The sequence below is a fragment of the Salmo salar genome, chromosome ssa23, assembly GCF_905237065.1.
Source record: "Salmo salar chromosome ssa23, Ssal_v3.1, whole genome shotgun sequence".
Classification (NCBI taxonomy): Eukaryota; Metazoa; Chordata; class Actinopteri; order Salmoniformes; family Salmonidae; genus Salmo; species Salmo salar.
In genome coordinates this window covers 34672194-34694264 of record NC_059464.1, presented here as the reverse complement: position 1 = coordinate 34694264, position 22071 = coordinate 34672194, and the positions used below count along the sequence as shown (strand labels likewise).

Here is a 22071-nt window from a genome sequence, read left to right as displayed (position 1 = left end):
CTTTTTATTGCCACTGTATGTGGTAGTGGTGGAGTTGGGGCCTGAGGGCACACAGTGTGTTGTGAAATCTGTGAATGTATTGTAATGTTTTTAAAATTGTATAAACTGCCTTTAACTTGCTGGACCCCAGAAGAGTAGCTGCTGTCAATGCAGCAGCTAATGAGCATCCATCAGAAATACAAATACAAAAATTGCATCTAGAAGTTCCTCCTTTGTAATTAGGCCTTCACATGAGTCTTTCTGTATAGCTGTTCATTTTATACTATTGATATAAAACAATCCTTACAATGAACTTCAGTTAGTGGAAATGGAGGAGACTGAAATGAAAACATATAGTATCTACTACTCACACTACTCCTCTCAGGATCCCTCCCCCTTGACCCATCTTTCTCTACCTTTTCAGGAACCTCCCTCTTACACACTGCTGCCACATGCCCATAAGCTTGACCGCATTCAGGATAACTTATATAGCCTAACATCCCTTGGCAAATGCTATCGAGCAACTCGCTTTGGCATTGATCAACCAATGGTGTGTTAGATACCACCCACATACATTTACTTGACACTCATGTTCATATTGGAGGAAGAAATATAGAAATCAATAAATGAAGACATAATATAAATGAATAAAATGAAAAAGTAGAAAAGTAAATTAATGATGTATCTATTTATGTATGCATTCATTCATCCATGTATGTATGTATATGTTTATGGGTGCATTTATTTATTAATGCATTTATCTATTTATGTGTGCATTTATTTATTAATTACAGTAGATTTGGTCCGTCATACATTCCCTCTCCTTGAAGCGATCGAGGGGAGGTACTTTAAGAAGAGAAAATGTAGAAATAGGCGGGGTTTAGCCATAATGATGACTTTGTGGCTGTAGTAACTAGTGACGATATTTTGCAACCGGATGCTTTTGTCGCTGATCCCGGACGTGATGAAAACAACACAACGCGCCATCTATCTGGCAAACTAGCTACTCAACTTGCATTTTCTACAAATGTCTAAAATAAATTTCTTTAGGGTTTTCCTCAACGAGAGATTAACAGCTGCTGCTGAGGAGATATTCGGGGTTGTTGAAAAAACTATTGCAGGGTATGAGGAGGAAGTGATCCGTCTACAGAGTCTGCTCGACGTTGACATTGTTGTTCAACCTGAGATAAACCCACACAGAGCAGGTAGGCCAACCCATTACGTTTGTCTAACTAATTCAATCTGCATTTTATAGGACATTGGAGCAAAGGTAATTATTTTGTAAACGAAGTTTAGGATTAGTCAATCAAAAAGGGGAATTTTTTGACCGCACCTTTTTTTAATTTGAACGAAACTAAATTGGCTACATATTTGTCCATGGTAAAATGGTCAGAATGTGAATATTGGATCAGAATGATCAACCATTCGGAAGGTATAGGCAAAGATTGTATTGACAAGCGCGGTCCTGGCCGTTCTGCCGCCTTAGGCGAGACAAACAATTGTTGCCCTCCTACAACCCCGCAAATTACAGTAGGTAAGTGTTGTCTAGAGACTTTGAAGTGAAGTTCATTTAAATTTCTGGTTGTTTTAAAATGCATATTTTCAGGACGTTTAAAATGAATATTTTCTGTACTTTGAAAAATCTATTTTCCGGAAGTTGAAATCGAGTTCATTTTCGGTTTTGAATGAACGTTGAAAATAAATAAATTGCCGCACCAAATCTGAACCAAACATAGATGGAATTTGATGAATGCCCATCCATCCATGTGGTAGGCCTACCTTTAGTAAAACAGGCAGTTGCATTGGCTTTATTAGTTCTGATTCCTGTGACTAATCAATTTGGCTATTTTTTATTTCACCTTTATTTAACCATGGAGGCCAGTTGAGAACAAGTTCTCATTTACAACTGCGAACATTTGCGACACAAACAACACAGTTACACATGGGATAAACAAACGTACAGTCAATAACACAATAGAAAAAGCGATATACAGTGTGTGCAAATGTAGTAAGATTAGGGAGGTAAGGCAGTAAATAGGCCATAGTGGCAAAATAATTACAATTTAGCAATTAAACACTGGAGTGATAGATGTGCAGAAGATGAATGTGCAAGTAGAGATACTGGGGTGCAAAGGAGCAAAAAAATAAATAACAATATGGGGATGAGGTAGTTGGGTGGGCTATTTACAGATGGGCTGTGTACAGGTGCAATGATCGGTAGGCTGCTCTGACAGCTGATGCTTAAAGTTAGTAAAGGAGATATGACTCCAGCTTCAGTGATTTTTATTCTTATTTTATTTTTTTATATTTTTTTTTTGCAATTTGTTCCAGTCATTAGCAGCAGAGAACTGGAAGGAATGGTGGCCAAAGGAGGAGTTGGCTTTGGGGATGACCAGTGAAATATACCTGCTGGAGCGCGTGCTACGGGTGGGTGCTGCTATGGTGACCAATGAGCTGAGATAAGGCGGGGCTTTACCTAGCAAAGACTTATAGATGACCTGAAGCCAGTGGGTTTGGCGACGAAAATGAAGCGAGGGCCAGCCAACGAGCGCATACAGGTCGCAGTGGTGGGTAGTATATGAGGCTTTGGTGACAAAATGGATGTCACTGTGATAGACTACATCCAATTTGCTGAGTAGAGTGTTGGAGGCTATTTTGTAAATGACATCGCCGAAGTCAAGGATCGGTAGGATATTTACGAGGGTATGTTTGGCAGCATGAGTGAATGATGCTTTGTTGTGCAATAGGAAGCCGATTCTAGATTTAATTTTGGATTAGAGCTGCTTAATGTGAGTCTGGATTGAGAGTTTACAGTCTAACCAGACACTTAGGTATTTGTAGTTGTCCACATATTGTAAGTCAGAACCGTCCAGAGTAGTGATACTGGACGGGCGGGCGTGTGCGGTCAGTGATCGGTTGAAGAGCATGCATTTAGTTTTACTTGCATTTAAGAGCAGTTCGAGGCCACGGAAGGATTGCTGTATGGCTTTGAAGCTCGTCTGGAGGTTAGTTAACACAGTGTCCAAAGAAGGGCCAGAAGTATACAGAATGGTGTCGTCTGCGTAGAGGTGGATCAGAGAATCACCAGCAGCAAGAGCGACATCATTGATGTATGCAAAGAGGAGAGTCGGTCCGTGAATTGAACCCTGTGGCACCCCCATAGAGACTGCCAGAGGTCCGGACAACAGCCCTCCGATTTGACACACTGAACTCTGTCTGAGAAGTAGTTGGGGAACCAGGTGAGGCAGTCATTTGAGAAACCAAGGCTGTTGAGTCTGCCAGTAAGAATGCCGTGATTGACAGTCAAAAGCCTTGGCCAGGTCGATGAATACAGCTGCACAGTACTGTCTTTTATCGATGGCGGTTATGATATTGTTTAGAACCATGAGCGTGGCTGAGGTGCACCCGTGACCCACTCGGAAACCAGATTGCATAGCGGAGAAGGTATGGTGGGATTCGAAATGGTCGGTGATCTGTTTTGTTAACTTGGCTTTCGAAGACTTTAGAAAGGCAGGGTAGGATAGATATAGGTCTGTAACAGTTTGGGTCTAGAGTGTCTCCCCCTTTGAATAGGGGGATGACCGTGGCAGCTTTCCAATCCTTTAGGGATCTCAGACGATACGAAAGAGAGGTTGAACAGGCTAGTAATGGTGGTTGCAACAATTGCGGCAGATAATTTTAGAGATGGTCCAGATTGTCACGCCCAGCTGATTTGTAGGGGTCCAGATTTTGCTGCTCTTTCAGAACATCTGCTATCTGGATTTGGGTGAAGTAGAAATGGGAGAGGCTTGGGCAAGTTGCTGTGGGGGGTGCAGAGCTGTTGACCGGGGTAGGGGTAGCCAGGTGGAAAGCATGGCCAGCCGTAGAAAAATGCTTATTGAAATTCTCGATTATCGTAGATTTATCGGTGGTGACAGTGTTTCCTAGCCTCAGTGCAGTGGGCAGCTGGGAGGAGGTTAGGTAGCATAAACATAACCACATGTAACATGGATTTGCATTAGAATACGCATCAAAACTAACAATGGAAAGTTACACCTCACTTACATAAAACTGATCAGAATTCAGAAGAATGCCAGAGTCATGCCGGAAAAAACATTTGCGGCTTGTGACGTAATATTCCCTATAATGTAAACTCATATGTTTAACTTAAAATTAAACAAAATCGTTTGCACTTATGAATACTGGTTTCAGTAAAATTTTCTGCCAACTTATAAGCAAATACGTTATGAATTTGTCACAAATCAGCTTGTAGTGTTGATAGCCAACTAGCCTGCTGACGTTAGCCCTGCTAGCCTTACAGCTACATTAAAGTAAACCAAAGTTTTGGAAAAACATAATGCCATCGAACCAATGTCACCTTTTATATGGAGGTATGTCAGCCAGCTAAAGTTAGCCTAGCCAGCTAAATAGCCTAGCTAACCAACCATCACAGTCGACATGGTTGAGTAGTAAGCCAGAGAACAATTAGTCTAGCACACGCAGGAACCCACAGAACACAACAACAAAAAAGCCAGCAGAAATAAAGTAGCGAGAGCGGAGACTTAAAGATTTGACGACAGAGTTGGCTACCAAAGTCAAAGAAGAGCCAAGGAGAGGCCGTTTTATATAGTGAGGTTAATCCACATTGAATTTACCCGGTTTATCTCCATTACTGCTGACACAGCGATGTACCAGTAGGTTGGTAGGAAATAGAGGTTGCAGGCTTCACATTCACGCATGGCACAGCACCTGGTTTCAGGTACCTAGACCCACTCCAATTTGCAAACCGTCCCAACAGAGCCACAGATGACACAATCTCAATTGCACTCCACACTGTCCTTTCCCACCTGGACAAAAGGAACACCGATGTGAGAATGCTGTTCATTGACTACAGCTTAGCGTTCAAGACCATAGTGCCCACGAAGCTCATCACTAAGCTAAGGAACCTGGACTAAACACCTCCCTCTGCAATTGTATCCTGGACTTCCTGACGGGCCGCCCCCAGGTTGTAAGTGTAGGCAACAACACGTCTGCCATGCTGATCCTCAACACTGGGGCCCCTCAGGGGTGTGCACTTAGTCCCCTCCTGTACTCCCTGTTCACCCACGACTGCATGGCCAAACACGACTCCAACACTATCATTAAGTTTGCTGATGACACACCAGTGGTAGGCCTTATCACCGACAACGATGAGACAGCCTATAGGGAGGACGTCAGAGGACAACAACCTCTCCCTCAATGTGAGCAAGACAAAGGAGCTGATCGTGGACTACAGGAAAATGTGGGCCATTAACATCAACAGGGCTGTAGTGGAGCAGTTCGAGAGTTTCAAGTTCCTTGGTGTTCACATCACCAACGAACTATCATGGTCCAAACACACCAAGACAGTCATGAAGAGGGCACAACAAAACCTTTTCCCCCTCAGAAGACTGGAGATATTTGGCATGAGTCCCCAGATTCTCAAAAAGTTCTACAGCTGCACCATTGACAGCATCCTGACCGGTTGCATCACCACCTGATATGGCAACTGCTCGGCATCATACACCCCCGCCCTTTTTCCCAAAGAGATGATAATTTCTGTTGGTGCGACACACAAAGAATCCCGGTGGCTGTACCGACTTCGACAGCATATCACGAGAGAGCCATGTTTTCGTGAAACAGACTGTTACAATCCCTGATGTCTCTCTGGAAAGCAACCCTTACCCTAATTTCGTCCTCCTTGTTATCTAGAGACTGGACATTAGCGAGTAATATACTCTGAAGCGGTGAGTGGTGTGCGCGCCTCCGAAGTCTGACCAGAAGGCCGCTCCGTCTACCTCTTCTGTGGCGATGTAGTTTTGGGTCAGCCTCTGGAATCAATTCAGATGCCCTGGGTGGTTTGGACAAAGGATCCGCTTCGGGAAAGTCGTATTCCTGGTCGTAGTGCTGGTAAGTTGACATCGCTCTGATATCCAATAACACGTAAAGTTTACTGGGCTAACAATGTAAGAAATAATACATTAAAAAAAAAAATACTGCAAAGTTTCCTAAGGACTAGAAGCGAGGCGGCCCTCTGTCGGCGCCATCTTGTACGTACATCAAAGCTAGCTTCTCGTTTTTGCGCCACAAATGAGTCGTAACCCCATCCTTGTGGGTATTACTGCACTGTGTTACTATTACTGCACTAGCTACGAACAAAGGAAAACTACTACAATGCTCGCTCGATTACCACTACCAAACGCACAGGAGAAGAGGAGATGCAGGTTTTTTTGCATTGATTTACATGGTTTCTACTTTCTGGATGTACCGTGCATTCGGACAGTATTCAGACCCCTTTTCCACATTTTGTTACGTTAGCCTTATTCTAAAATGGAATAAATCCCTGTTTTTCCCTCAACAATCTATACACAATACCCCATAATGATACAGTAAACTGTTTTTTTGAAAATGTATTAAAAATAAACTGAAATACCTTATTTACATAAGTATTCACACCCTTTACTATGAGACTGGAAATTGAGCTCAGGTGCATCCTGTTTCCATTGATCATCCTTGATGTTTCTACAACTTTATTGGCGTCCACATGTGGTAAATTATACTGATTGGACATGATTTGGGAAGACACACACCTGTTTATATAAGGTCCCACAGTTGACAGTGCATGTCAGAGCTAAAACCAAGCCATGAGGTCAAAGGAATTGTCCGTAGAGCTTCGAGACAGGATTGTGTCGAGGCACAGATCATGGGAAGGGTTCCAAAAAATGTCTGCTGCATTTAAGGTCCCCAAGAACACAGTGGCCTCATTCTTTAAATGGAAGAAGCTTGGAACCACTAAGACTCTAACTCGAGCTGGCCGCCCGGCCAAACTGGGCAATCGGGGGAGAACGGCCTTGGCCAGGGAGTTAACCAAGAACCCGATGGGTACTCTGGCAGAGCTCCAGTTCCTCCATGAAGATGGGAGAACCTTCCAGAAGGACAGCCATATCTGCAGCACTCCACCAATCAGGCCTTTATTAGAGTGGCCAGATGGAAGCCACTCCTCAATAAAAGGTACATGACTGCCTGCTTGGAGTTTGCCAAAAGGCAGCTAAAGACACTCAGACCATGAGAAACAAGATTCTCTGGTCTGATGAAACCATCATTGAACTCTTTGGCCTGAATGCCAAGCATCACGTCTGGAGGAAACCTGGCACCATCCCTACAGTGAAGCATGGTGGTGGTAGAATCAAGCTGTGGGGATGTTTTTCAGCAGCAGGGACTGGGAAACTAGTCAGGATTGAGGGAAAGATGAATGGAGCAAAGTACAGAGTTCCTTGATGATAAACCTGCTCAGGACCTCAGACTGGGGGTGAAGATTCACCTTCCAACAGGACAACAACCCAAAGTACATAGCAAAGACAACGCAGGAATGGCTTTGGGACAAGTCTGTGAATGTCCTTGAGTGGCCTAGCCAGAGGACGGACTTGAACCCGATCGAACATCTCTGGAGAGACCTGAAAATAGCTGTGCAGCGACACTCCCCATCCAACCGGACAGACCTTGAGGATCTGCAGAGAAGAATGGGAGAAATTCCCCAAATACAGGTGTGCCAAGCTTGTAGCATCATACCCAAAAAGACCTGAGGCTGTAATCGCTGCCAAAGGTGTTTTAACCAAGTACTGAGTAAAGGGTCTGAATAGTTATGTAAGTGTGATATTTCAGTTTTTATATTTAATAAATGTGCAGCTATTTAAAAAGAAATGTTTTTGCTTTGTCATTATGGGGTATTATGTATAGATGTATTTAAAAAAATTAAAAAAAGTAGAATAAAGCTGTAACGTAAAGAGTCAAGGTCGGAATACTTTCCGAATGTACTGTATGTAGTGTACCTCCAGATGATGTAACATTGGGTATAAGCTACGATGAAGAACAATCTCACACGTTTTTAGATCATTGACTTTAAAGGTTACATTCCCTAATTGTTATTTGAACGTTTTCTAATGAAATTTAAATCGTTTTGCAACCCTGTTTGTAAACTTTCAACTTATATTTTTCAGTGATGAAGCAAGATATGGTTGTCCCATGATAGGGTGGGGTATACAAAATGGGTTAACTTTGTTTTGGCATTCATGGGCAAAAATGTATGGAATGTTTTGTTAAAATCAAAAGGGGTGCACTCAAGGTGATTTGAATTCATATAGAAAGACCCATTTCTTTATATTTTACTAGCAGAAGTTAATTGCAGGCGTACCAGACAGGAGGTAGTTCTGCAATGTCATTGACTTTTCTATTTCATCCTTTCTTCCAGATGTCCAGCAGCTCAATCTCTCTGTCTCTGAAGAGGAGGTTCCCCCTGAGCAGCAGCAGTGTGAGCAGGAGTGGAGCCCCAGTCTGGGACAGGAGGACCCAGAACCCACACAGATTAAAGAAGAGCAGGAGGAACTCTGGACCAGTCAGGAGGAAGAGCAGCTTCAAGGGCTTGAGGCAGATACCATAGAATTCATATTCGATCCTGTCGGTGTGAAAAGTGACCGTGATGGAGACCCAACTCAGCCCTCACATCTCTATCAAGCCCAAAAGGAGGGAAACGGAGAGAGAGAAACTCTACCCAGTACTACAACTGAACAGATCAAAGCAGAACCTGATGGAGAGGACTATAGGGAATCAGAACCAACCAGTGTCTCTCAGCCTTTCTCTGCTGTAAATCCAGACTGTTCTGCAGTTCAGAATGAAAACAGTCAAAGTGTCAGTGGTATGGAGACTGGAGGACCTCAATCAGGTTGTAAATCAGTCAAATCAAAAAGAACAAAGATGGTAAAAGGACAAATGTCTCATATCAAAACTAAGGGTAGGAAATCTTCACAGTTGTCCCTCCTGAAATCACCCCGTCAAAGTAATTCTACTCCCTGTTTTTGTAAGGTGTGTTGTAAGTCTTTTCATCACATGGGTTCATTAATTAAACATGTGCGAACTCATAGAGATAAAGAAGGTATTTGTGGTGTTTGTGGAAAATGTTTTCAGTCCACAGAAAGTATGGAAGATCACTTCCAAACTCACATTGCAGCTAGTTTTTGTTGTGATGTTTGTAGTAAATGGTTCAGCAAGAACAGTAAGCTGATAGTGCACATGAGAAGCCACACAGGGGAGACTCCATTTCATTGTTGTCATTGTGGCAAAGGATTCAAACAGAATGGAAGTCTAAAAATACACATGAGAATTCACACAGGGGAGAAACCTTTTTCATGCCCTATTTGTGGTACATGTTTCAGTCAGAATGGAGATCTAAAAATACACATGAGGATTCACACAGGGGAGAAACCATATAGCTGTTGTCATTGTGGCCAAGGATTCAACCAGAAGGGAAATCTAAAAACACACATGAGGACCCACACAAGGGAGAAACCTTATCGCTGTCATGATTGTGACCAAAGATTCAGCACTGGCAGCGCTCTGAAAAGACACATTATGATTCACACAGGGGAGAAGCCTTTTTGCTGTCCTGATTGTGGAAAAACATTTAATCGGAGTGGACATGTAAAATTACACATGAGGACCCACACAGGGAATAAATAATATCATTGCCATTTGTGGCAAAGGTTTCAGCACTAGTGGCTTTCTGAGATTAAACATTAGGATTCATACTGGAGAGAAACAGTATCCAGAGTGACTGTGGTAAAGGATTCTGCACTGGCACCAATCTGAAAATGCCCTTAAGGACTCATAGAGGAGAGAATAGATACCCTCAATTTAGAAAATGATTTCCCCAATCAGATACATTAAATAACAATCAGACACAATGAGAAAACACTGTCTTTCATTTCAAATTGATAGAACAGTCACTAGAGGGAGAACTTCATGGTGTGCTGTTTGGGGAAAGGTCTGGAGACAGAAGATTGAGAGTCACATTGTAACTTCCACTTGTGAGAGGAGATGTCCCTCAGAACACTACTCGTGGATGAATAAGATATGATGGAATTACTGCTTGAACGTAAGAACTCCATCACTAACAGAGAGCAGTTGTTAGTTATAGGATGACATAAGACATTTGGGAAACTGTCCTCCTTTTGTACTTAAAACATTTTTTTTTTTTTATCTTCTACATTATGTACACTGAGTGTACAACATTAGGAACACCTGCTCTTTCCATTAAATAGACTGACCAGGTAAAACCAAGGTGAACGCTATGATGCCTTATTGATGTCACTTGTTAAATCCACATCAGTGTTGATGAAGGGGAGGAGACAGGTTAAAGAAGGGGCCTGCAACTAAATGTTAAGGTGTTCCTAATGTTTTGTATACTCTATGCTTTGATGTTAAAGTACTTTTTACTATCAGTTACTTTGGCTTTGTGTCCTTCAGTGTCCACGAGAGCTGGAAGAATCCTGTACACATGCCATTTTATTATTAGTTTTATGAGCCTGTTGCCAATATCCACTGAGGGGAAAATTTCACTAGCGTTAAGAAAACCTGTGAAAAACTCAAGTGGAACCGTTCATATAAATTGGCCTTGTGAAACATGTTTTTCTTCATCCAGAAATTCTGTTTTTTTCCACAACAGAATAAATGCTGATAACCTTGTTCATTGAAGTGTCTTTACCTGCTCTCTTGACAGTGTTCAATTATCAGTTGATCTTGTGTTGCTAGAAAGCTCCATTTAAACAAAACGTTTAGATTAAGTGTGTTTAGATTAAAGTGCATTTTTAAACATTGGAAACATCTAAATAAAGGTTTGATTTTATTATCTAATCAGAAATCAATAAAATTGATATGCATTTTAAAACACTTTAAAGGTCCAAGAAGTATTTCATTGTTTGTCTTCTCATGTGTACTGCATAATACTGTTCTGTCATCCTTCGCTGCAGTTTCTTTGAAATGCAGCTCCCTTCCTCCCTGATCTGAGAGGGTTGGATTGACCATAGCAGTACAACCTTTCTCGTATCTAATTACATACCCATCAATTATAATCTCAAGGAAGGAGGATGCACTTTGTTGTCAGGCTTTTTCAAGTCTCCCACTCATCTTAAAGCCGTATATTTACTACAGTGCATTCGAAAAGTATTCCGACCTCATTATTTTTTTCATATTTTTTTTATGTTACAGCCTTATTCTAAAATTGATTAAATATTTTTTTCCCTCATCAATCTACACACAAAAATGACAACTGTTTTTGTTGCACATTTATAAAAATAAAAAAATCACGTTTACATAAGTATTCAGACCCTTTACTCAGTTCTTTGAAGCACCTTTGGCAGTGATTACAGCCTCAAGTCTTGTGTATGACGCTACAAGCTTGGCACACTTGTATTTGGGGAGTTTTGGAGGGGCTGGTAACTCTAATGAACTTATCCTCTGCAGCAGAGGTAACTCTGGGTCTTCCTTTCCTGTGGCAGTCCTCATGAGAGCCAGTTTCATCATAGAGCTTGATGGTTTTTGTGACAGCACTTAAAGAAACTTTCAAAGTTCTTGAAATGTTCCGGATTGTTGTTTGTCTTTGCTTATTTGAGCTGTTCTTGCCATAATATGGACTTGGTCTTTTACCAAATAGGGCTATCTTCTATATACCACCCCTACCTTGTCACAACACAATTGATTGGAAAGAAATTCCACAAATTAACTTTTAACAAGGTACTCCTGTTAATTGAAATGCATTCCAGGTGACTACCTCATGAAGCTGGTTGAGGGAATGCCAAGAGTGTGCAAAACAAAATTGAAGTTGTTCTCAACAAGCCTACCTGGTTAAATAAAGGTGAAATAAAATAAATAAAAGCTGTCATCAAGGCAAAGGGTGGCTACTTTGAAGAATCTCAAAGTATTATTATTTTTTGGTTACTACATGATATTATATGTCTTATTTCATAGTTTTGATGTCTTCACTATTACTCTACAATGTAGAAAATAGTACAAATAAAGAAAATCCCTTGAATGAGTAGGTGTTCTAAAACTTTTGACTGGTACTATATGTCATTAAATTACATGTGCATAACTATGTAGTTTTAATGTACATTAGCAGTGGGAGTAATATAACATTTTGACTCCATTTTCAATACATGCAACCTAAGAGTTCATGCCTGCAAGACAAAGTCTTAGTTCAGTCGGTCTGAGGATTTGAAAGTTTTATAGCACTACTTTGTATTTAATCCCACATTGAAATGAAAGCTAGTGAGCCAGCTAAAATTGGTCAGTGTATTGCAATTGTACTAGTTAGAAATGTCCTAACAAGGTAGTCATGCTGCCTGACAAGTTGAATGATGCTAGCCTTGAGGCCCTTACTCTTTTGGGGTTGTTGTGTGTAGCGTGATTTCCTTAGGGTCGACCTGGCTTCAAGCCTACCTCAGGTCAATACCCCCTCCTACTATTTGCTACTCTGATGAGCAGAAGTAGGGTAGTGTATGAGGGTCAAAAGCATGTCCTGTTAAGGCGTGAGGGATTTGTGATAGAGAAGCACAGGTTGTGTTTTCTGAACCGAGGGAGTAGTGTAACGATCCTAGCCTTAATAAGTCTATTACGAAATCCCCTAAGGGAGATCTCACTCTTGGCATCTCCCTGGGGGTTCCTTTAGGCCAGGGTTTCCCAAACATCTCCTCAGCCCCTCCAGACGTTTTGCATTTTTGTTTTAGCCCTTAACTGGCACACATGGTTCAATTAGTCAACTAATCATCAAGCCTTTGACTGATTCAATCAGGTGTGGCAATTTAGGGTTAAAACAAACATTTAAAACTTCTGGGGGGGGGCAGTGGAGAGGGTCAGATACCCCAGTGTCAAGCTCTATTTAAGGCGGTACTCACCCCCGCCATTAGCTGCAATATGGTCACCTGTTCCGGTAAAGTTCATGTCCTCCGCTGTGACTTTTGATGACAATAATAAACACTTTACATGAGGCAGCCAGGACTGGCATATGTTATCTATTTAGAAAAAATGGTTACACTTTACATGCGTAAACTAACACAAGTAAATAGGTACATAACACTTAACATGTCTTGAGGTCTTAGACCTTTTAGTCCAGGTCTTTGGTGAATTATGTTTCCTCTGCTGTCCCTCTCTATTCATTGGACAGGGGCAAGGCTAGTGGCAGGAGCAGGTAACTGTCGCTTTGCAGCTCGCTCCTTCTGATCCTAAAGTATTTATTTAAATCAAACATAGAATGGGAATCTCTGTGATTAAAATTACAACACAACAACATTGTGGTACTTTGTGGTACAGCACTTTGAGATATCAGCTGATGTAAGAAGGGCTATATAAATACATTTGATTTGATTTGATTTGGTATGTACCAACAATTCAACTGCCCTGAAAATATACTGGGGAAATAGGAAGAAATCACTTACACTTAACATGCTGAAATTGTAATGCTGTGCGGCAGCTTTCTGGAAGAGCCTCCTCTAATGCCACCTGTGCCGCATCCTGCTCTTTGCTCAAGATCATTTCTCTATTTTGTTGAACATAAACATTATTGTATGTAGAAAAAAAAGTAGCAAAATGTGTGATCATATACCGTGAGACACAATCAAATATAGTAGAATCACACATAATCACACATAATACAAGTAAATTGGTATACATTCTGGATGGTTGCTTTTCATTATCGTGGGAACTGCGTTATATTGTGCAAAAGCAAAAGGCAAAGCCTTCACATTTAACACTCAAATGTTCTTGGTATTAATCTGCTTTAATTCATTAACATCTCAGGTCTGAACAGAGCTGGTGTTATTATTTATGAAGTAGATGTGTATTCATATTTACACTATTGGTATACAGACAGCAAAAAGAGAATTACAATTTACAGTTTAAAATGTGCAGACACCTGTGTAGCTATGTAATCATATTTCTATGGACACACAAATAAACTAGCTACGCCATCAAAGATCTAATGAAAAGGCAAACTAGTTTATTCTGTTATATGTTATGTATTCTATGCAGAGTAATTGTTTATTTTAAGTTGGGTGCGGTATTCAACACAACCACAGGTATAATAAGAACGAACACAACGGTCAGTTCCGGTACAAATGATAAAACGTCAGTTCCGGTACTACGGAATCATGGGAGATTGAGTTTCACAGTCCGTCCCTCACTGCCAGACACTTTTAAATAATGATATAAATACCTCAATAGTTTGCTAAAAAGTATTTCCATGTGCTTACATGATTGATATTATTGATTGTATTTTTACATAATTAATCATGGCTAGCATCTAGCTAAAAAGGCCCAATGTTCACTGGGGTTGCAACCGGCGGGAACCAAAAAGCTAACGTTAGCATACAAGATACTGTTGGCCAGAGCAAATAAACTTCCTCTACAAGATGAACCAATACATGTCACTGATTGAAATAAAAGAGTTTTGAATTATGCGGGCCGAAATACATAAAATACTAGATTATTTGTCATTTCTTGTTCAATAACTTACCTTGTTCTCACTGTAAAATAGCTAGCTAGCTAGCTTCAACCAAATAAGCAGTTATGTTTATATGTACTAATAGCACAAACTCAAACTTGAGTTTAAAGAGATTCAGAAGGAGTGTGGCATCAGAGGTTGCTGGTGATGAGTTCGATTCGCCATAAGTTTCTGCTATTAGTACATAAAAACATTTTGTGCTAATTTGTGCATATAGTACATATTTATGAGAGACTGGGTTGTCCAGAAAACAAGCTTTTGAATGACATCTGATTCAACATGGAGTTTTAGAGGGTTTGAAGTTCATTATGGAATGCTAACAAGAACAACATTTATGCTAGGTGTAGTTGACGGAGATGGGATAAAATGATTCAAATCAAGTATTTATATACATTATTGCACTCCACCAAACAGGCCTTTATGGTAGAGTGGCCAGACGGAAACAACTCAGTAAAAGGCCGATGATAGCCCACTTGGAGTTTGCCAAAAGGCACCTAAAGGACTCTCAGACTATGAGAAACAACATTCTCTGGTTTGATGAAACAAAGATTGACCTCTTTGGCCTGAATACGAAGCATCAAGTCTGGAGGAAACCTGGTACCATCACTAAAGTGAAGCATGGTGGTGGCAGAATCATGCTGTTGGGATGTAAATAGTCCAGGTGGCCATTTGATTAATTGTTCAGCAGTCTTATAGCTTGGGGGTAAAAGATGTTAAGGAGCCTTTTGGACCTAGACTTGGTGCTCCGGTACCGCTTGCCGTGCGGAAGCAGAGAGAACAGTCTATGACTTTGGTGACTGGAGTCTTTGACAATGTTTTGGGCCTTCCTCTGACACCGCCTAGTATATAAGTCCTGGATGGCAGGAAGTTTGGCCCCAGTAATGTATTGGGCCATATGCACTACCCTCTGTAGCGCCTTACGGTCGGATGCCGAGCAGTTGCCATACCAGGCGGTGATGCAACTGGTCAGGATGCTCTCGATGGTGCAGGTGTTGAACTTTTTGAGGATCTGGGGATCCATGCCAAATCTTTTCAGTCTCCTGAGGGGGGAAATATGTTGTCGTGCCCTCTTCACGACTGTCTTGGTGTGTTTGGACCATGATAGATTGTTAGGGATGTGGACAACAAGGAACTTGGAAACTCTCGACCCACTCCACTACAGCCCTGTAGATGTTAATGGGGGCCTGTTCTGCCCTTCTTTTCCTGTAGTCCATGATCATCTCCTTTGTCTTGCTCACATTGAGGGAGAGGTTGTTGTCCTGGCACCACACTACCAGGTCTCTGACCTCCTCCCTAAAGGCTGTCTCATCATTGTCAGTGATCAGGCCTACCACTGTTGTCATCAGCAAACTTAATGATGGTGTTGGAGTCGTGCTTGGCCATGCAGTCGTGGGTGAACAGGGAGTACAGGAGAGGACTAAGCATGCAACCCTGAGGGGCCACGTTTTGAGGATTTGGTGGCAGATGTGTTGTTTCCTACCCTTACCATCTGGGGGTGGCCTGACAGGAAGTCCAGGATCCAGTTGCAGAGGGAGGTGTTTAGTCCCAAGGTCCTTAGCTTAGTGATGAGCTTTGTGGGTACTTTGGTGTTGAACGCTAAGATGTAGTCAATGAACAGCATTTTCATATAGGTGTTCCATTTGTCCAGGTGGGAAAGGGCAGTGTGTAGTGTGATTAAGATTGCATCGTCTGTGGATCTGTTGGGGCGGCATGCGAATTGGACTGGGTCTAGGGTTTCTGGGATGATGATGTTGATGTGAGCCATGACCAGCCTTTCAAAGCATTTCATGGCTACCGACGTGAGTGCTACAGGCGGTAATCCTTTAGGCAGGTTACCTTCCCTTCCTTGGGCACAGGGATTATGGTGGTCTGCTTGAAACATGTAGGTATTACAGACTTGGTCAGGGAGAGGTTGAAAATGTCAGTGAAGACACTTGCCAGTTGGTCCGCGAATGCTTTAAGTGCACGTCCTGGTAATCCGTCTGGCCCCTTAGCTTTGTGAATGTTGACCTGTTTAAAGGTCTTGCTCACATCGGCTACAGCGAGCGTGATCACACAGTCATATAGAACAGCTGGTGCTCTCAAGCATGCTTCAGTGTTGCTTCCCTCAAAAAGAGCATAAAAGGCATTTAGCTCGTCTGGTAGGCTCGCGTCGCTGAGCAGCTTGCGTCTGGGTTTCCCTTTGTAGTCCATAATAGTTTTCAAGCCCTGACACACCCTACAAAGCCAGGGTAGTAGGATTCAATCTTAATCCTGTATTGACGCTTTACCTGTTTGATGGATCGTCTGGGGCGTAGTGGGATTTCTTATAAGCGTCCGGATTAGTGCCCCACTCCTTGAAAGCGGCAGCTCTAGCCTTTAGCTTGATGTGGCTGTTGCCTGCAATCCATGGCTTCTGGTTGGGACATGTACGTATGTTTACTGTGGGGACACTGTCGTCAATGCACTTATTGATGAAGCCGGTGACTGAGGTGGTATGCTCCTGAATGCCATTGGATGAATCCCGGAACATATTCCAGTTTGTGCTATCAAAACAGTGCTGTAGCGTAGCATCCGCGTCATCTGACCATTTCTGTATTGAGCGAGTCACTGGTACTTCCTGCTTTAGTTTTAGCTTGTAAGCAGGAATCAGGAGGATAGAATTATGGTCAGATTTGCCAAATGGAGGGTGAAGGAGAGCTTTGTATGCGTCTCTGTGTGTGGAGTAAAGGTGGTCCAGAGTTTTTTTTCTCTGGTTGCACATGTGACATGCTGGTAGAAATGAGGTAAAACGGATTTAAGTTTGCCTGCATTAAAGTCCCCAGCCACTAGGAGCGCCCCTTCTGGATGAGCATTTTCTTGTTTGCTTATGGCCTTATACCACTCGTTGAGTACGATTTTAGTGCCAGCATTGGTTTGTGGTGGTAAATAGACAGCTACGAATAATATAGATAAGAACTTTCTTGGTATATAGTGTGATCTACAGCTTATCATGAGGTACTCTACCTCAGCCAAGCAATACCTTGAGACTTCTTCAATATTAGACATCGCGCACCAGCTGTTATTGACAAATAGACACACACCCGCCCCTCGTCTTACCAAACGTAGTTTCTCTGTCGTGGCGATGCACAGAAAACCCAGCCAGATCTATATTATATGTGTCGGTGTTCAGCCACAACTCAGTGAAACATAATATATTACAGTTTTTAATGTCCCGTTGGTAGGGTAGTCTTAATCGTAGATTACCATTTTATTTTCCAATGATTGCACATTGGCCAATAGAACGTATGGTAGTGGAGGTTTACTCACTCGCCTACGAATTCTCAGAAGGCAGCCTGACATCCGCCCCCTTTTTCTCTGTATTTTCTTCACGCAAATAACGGGGAATTGGGCCCGTTCTCGAGAAAGCTGAATTTTCTGTAAAGGGCTTCCTTCTTTTCAATCTGTTATTTAGGATAGTATTGTAGAGTACAGAGTACTACAATGTTGTTGATCCATCCTCAGTTTTCTCCTATCACAGTTATTAAACTCTATAACTGTTTTAAAGTCATCATTGGCCTGGTGAAAGCCCTGAGTGGTTTCCTTCGTCTTCAGCAACTGAGTTAGGTAGGATGCCTGTATCTTTGTAGTGGCTGGGTGTAATTAATAACCATAATGTTCAAAGGGATATTCATTTTTCATTTTTACCTACAGTGGGGGAAAAAGGTATTTGATCCCCTGCTGATTTTGTACGTTTGCCCACTTACAAAGAAATGATCAGTCTATAATTTTAATGGTAGGTTTATATGAACAGCAAGAGACAGAATAACAACAAAAAAGTCCAGAAAAACGCATTTGTCAAAAATTTTATAAAATGATTTCCATTTTAATGAGGGAAATAAGTATTTGACCCCTCTTGCAAAACATGACTTAGTACTTGGTGGCAAAACCCTTGTTGGCAATCACAGAGGTCAGACGTTTCTTGTAGTTGGCCACCAGGTTTGCACACATCTCAGGAGAGATTTTGTCCCACTCCTCTTTGCAGATCTTCTCCAAGTCATTAAGGTTTCGAGGCTGACGTTTGGCAACTTGAACCTTCAGCTCCCTCCACAGATTTTCTATGGGATTAAGGTCTGGAGACTGGCTAGGACCCTCATGTGCTTCTTCTTGAGCTACTCCTTTGTTGCCTTGGCCATGTGTTTTGGGTCATTGTCATGCTGGAATACCCATCCACGACCCATTTTCAATGCCCTGGCTGAGGGAAGGAAGTTCTCACCCAAGATTTGACAATACATGGCCCCGTCAAATGATGCGGTGAAGTTGTCCTGTCCCCTTAGCAGAAAAACACCCCCAAAGCATAATGTTTCCACCTCCATGTTTGACGGTGGAGATGGTGTTCTTGGGGTCATAGGCAGCATTCCTCCTCCTCCAAACACGGCGAGTTGAGTTGATGCCAAAGAGCTCCATTTTAGTCTCATCTTACCACAACACTTTCACCAGTTGTCCTCTGAATCATTCAGATGTTCATTGGCAAACTTCAGACGGGCATGTATATGTATTCTTGAGCAGGGGGACCTTGCGGGCGCTGCAGGATTTCAGTCCTTCACAGCGTAGTGTGTTACCAATTGTTTTCTTGGTGACTATGGTCCCAGCTGCCTTGAGATCATTGACAAGATCCTCCTGTGTAGTTCTGGGCTGATTCCTCACCGTTCTCATGATCATTGCAACCCCACGAGGTGAGATCTTGCATGGAGCCCCAGGCCGAGGGATATTGACAGTTCTTTTGTGTTTCTTCCATTTGCGAATAATCGCACCAAATGTTGTCACCTTCTCACCAAGCTGCTTGGCGATGGTCTTGTAGCCCATTCCAGCCTTGTGTAGGTCTACAATCTTGTCCCTGACATCCTTGGAGAGCTCTTTGGTCTTGGCCATGGTGGAGAGTTTGGAATCTGATTGATTGATTGCTTCTGTGGACATGTGTCTTTTTTACAGGTAACAAGCTGCCGTTAGGAGCACTCCCTTTAAGAGTGTGCTCCTAATCTCAGCTTGTTACCTGTATAAAAGACACCTGGGAGCCAGAAATCCTTCTGATTGAGAGGGGGTCAAATACTTATTTCCCTCATTAAAATGCAAATCAATTTATAACATTTTTGACATGCGTTTTTCTGGATGTTTTTGTTGTTATTCTGTCTCTCACTGTTCAAATAAACCTACCATTAAAATTATAGACTGATCCTTTCTTTATCAGTGGGCAAACGTACAAAATCAGCAGGGGATCAAATACTTTTTTCCCCCACTGTATCTACCAATAGGTGCCCTTCTTTGTGAGGCATTGTAAATCCTCTCTGGTCTTTGTGGTTGAATCTGTCTTTGAAATTCACTGCTCAACTGAGGGACCTTACAGATAATTGTATGTGTGGGGAACAGAGATGAGGTAGTCATTCAAAAATCATGTTAAACTATTATTGCACACAGAGTCCATGCAACTTATTATGTGACTTGTTAAGCACATTTTTACTCCTAAACTTATTTAGACTTGCCATAACAAGGTGGTTGAATAATTATTGACCCAAGACATTTCAACTTTCATTTTTTATTAATTAGCAAAAACATCATTCCATTTTGACATTACGTGACAAACGATCTCAATTAAATTCATTTTAAATTCAGGCTGTAACACAACAAAATGTGAAAGTAAAGGAGTGTGAATACTTTCTGACGGCACTGTATCAGGTGTCAAGGCATATGAACTAACAGGTTATAGAGCAAACAACACAATTATCACAACTCATAGGTTGTAATAGGGCTTATTTTTCTGGTTTGACTTCCCTGGTGATTTTACCCACCGCTATTGCAGGAACAATATGTAGTAAAGAGCCTCATTCTGGTCCAAATATTATAATTATTGCCTCACGGAATACAGGCATTAAAATGGAATTCAGCAAAATAAAAAAAAACATATTGACCTTAGTAGGGAGTTAACTAAATGTATTGAAAATGTATTAATTTGCCCAAGTTTTACATAAGACATGAACGTAACGCATCAGTGATTCGTATTTCCTACAACTTTTTGAAGTTTCCTACGAGAACACCCATATGTGTGTGTGTGGTGCGCTACCACTTTGTGTATCCATTAGCAATGATGCTAATGAAATCAGTCTTCTGGTAGATGGAAAGGCTTTCCCAAAAACCTTCTCGATTAAATGTTAACTACAAAGTAGCCTATGCGTACCTGACAGAATTATATAATTATTATTTTCATCAATCCAGTAGGGTAGAGTTTGCAAAACAAATACATCATTATTTATTCCTTGTGCTATTATTTTTCAACTATTTCTATTTTTTTTCTCTCTGCATTATTGGGAAGGGCCTGTAAGTAAGCAATTCACTGTTAGTCTACACCAGTTGTTTACGAAGCATGTGACAGATCTTATTTGATTTAAGACTTTAATCTCAAGAGAAAATAGGTTAAACGTTAAAGGTGACTACTTTGAACAATTTACACAGCAAATTTCACAAAAACACATGTACTGTGTCACATCCTGGCCAGTATAAGGGTTAATTAGTATTGTAGTTTGGTCAGGACGTGGCAGAGGGTATTCGTTTTATGTGGTTTGGGGTGGTGTGTTTGTTAAAAGGGTGTTTGATTTAGTATTTCCGGGTTTTGGTTTATGTTTAGGTATTTCTATGTTTAGTCTAGTGTGTCTGGTTCTATGTTGAGTTAATTGGGGTTGGACTTCCAATTGAAGGCAGCTGTTTGGTGTTGCCTTTGATTGGAAGTCCTATATTAGTTGGGTGTGTTTGTCTTGTATTTTGTGGGAGATTGTTCTGTGTTTCGCCTTGTGCCTTACCAGACTGTTTTTGTTGATCGGTCGTGTTTTGTTATTTTTGTACGTTCATTTTGAAAGTAAATAAACAGCAAGATGAGCATACACATACATACCTGCTGCGTTTTGGTCCACCTTTTCAGACGACGATTTCGCATTATCGTCAGAAGACGAAGAAGTGCGTGACATACTGGAAGAACTTCACAGATGCAAAGTTTGGTAACAGAATTGCGGTAAAATATCCCTACATTTTATATGCGCCCACGTTTTCCAAAAACGTAAATTTACATTTTAGTAATTTAGCAGACGATCTTATCCAGAGCGACTTATTTTGTTATTTAATTTTAACCCCTGTAAGGGGACAGAAGTGTCTGTCCTATACCTAGAAGATATAAGAAAGCTCAGAAAATATGTGCTGTTGCTTTTTTACACATATTTTACAATTTTTGGGGGTAGGCACAAAACTACGTCCATACTTCCATTTCTTTTTTTTACCGTTTACCTTCAGACGAGTCCCATGACACTTGTCCCGTGACCCGTTTGTACACTACAGACGTTTTCATGAGAAGGCCGACGTCTCACGGTCTGACAAATACCGCTGTAACTCGACCACCTACCACAACAGAGGCGGAAGGCCGCCATAGGAGGATGCGGTGGATTGAGACACAGCTCATGCAAAAAAAACATATCTCTAGTTTTTTTATTATGTTACTTAGATTGACGCATCGGTGGGGGTTTAAGGTATCTTTAAGGTATCAGTGACATGACACCTTGAGTTTGAAAAAAATATATTTTGGTTATTGAACTACAATAGTTGAAGTGGATTTACATCCGCTAAAGGAATTACGGTAACGGAATTACATCATGGGTCCCTGATCTGTAATACACAGGAAATTGTCCATTTACAGAGGCTGCTCGACATTGTTGCTCACTTTAAAATGTATACTAAAAACAAAAACTATTGATTTCCAAAGTTTAACA

General features: G+C 41.4%; 1 protein-coding gene across 3 annotated transcripts; it reads left to right on the top strand.

The window, feature by feature from the left end:
* Window positions 1-894: 894 nt before the first annotated feature.
* On the top strand, window positions 895-10698 carry LOC106584464 (gastrula zinc finger protein XlCGF57.1). 3 transcript variants are annotated; one of them, XR_006761513.1, is made up of 3 exons: window positions 936-1184; window positions 2311-2406; window positions 8225-8399. XR_006761513.1 is itself a non-coding variant. In XM_014169825.2 (3 exons), the coding sequence occupies exons 2-3, from the start codon at window positions 5823-5825 to the stop codon at window positions 9487-9489; spliced, it is 1329 nt and encodes a 442-aa protein (XP_014025300.1). In that variant the 5' UTR covers window positions 948-1184; window positions 5689-5822; the 3' UTR covers window positions 9490-10698. The 3 variants fall into 3 exon arrangements, 2 of the variants coding, with proteins under 2 accessions (XP_014025299.1, XP_014025300.1); XM_014169825.2 differs by lacking the exon at window positions 2311-2406 and adding an exon at window positions 5689-5886 and having other exon boundaries at window positions 948-1184; window positions 8225-10698; XM_014169824.2 differs by lacking the exon at window positions 2311-2406 and having other exon boundaries at window positions 895-1184; window positions 8225-10698.
* The last annotated feature ends 11373 nt before the right edge of the window (window positions 10699-22071 follow it).

What these genes read in the sequence shown, in the direction of transcription:
- LOC106584464 (XM_014169824.2), top strand. Translation starts at nt 1,007, where the DNA reads ATGTCTAAAATAAATTTCTTTAGGGTTTTCCTCAACGAGAGATTAACA. An exon ending in GATAAACCCACACAGAGCAG is followed by an intron (nt 1,185 to 8,224) that starts GTAGGCCAACCC and finishes CCTTTCTTCCAG; the next exon opens with ATGTCCAGCAGCTCAATCTC.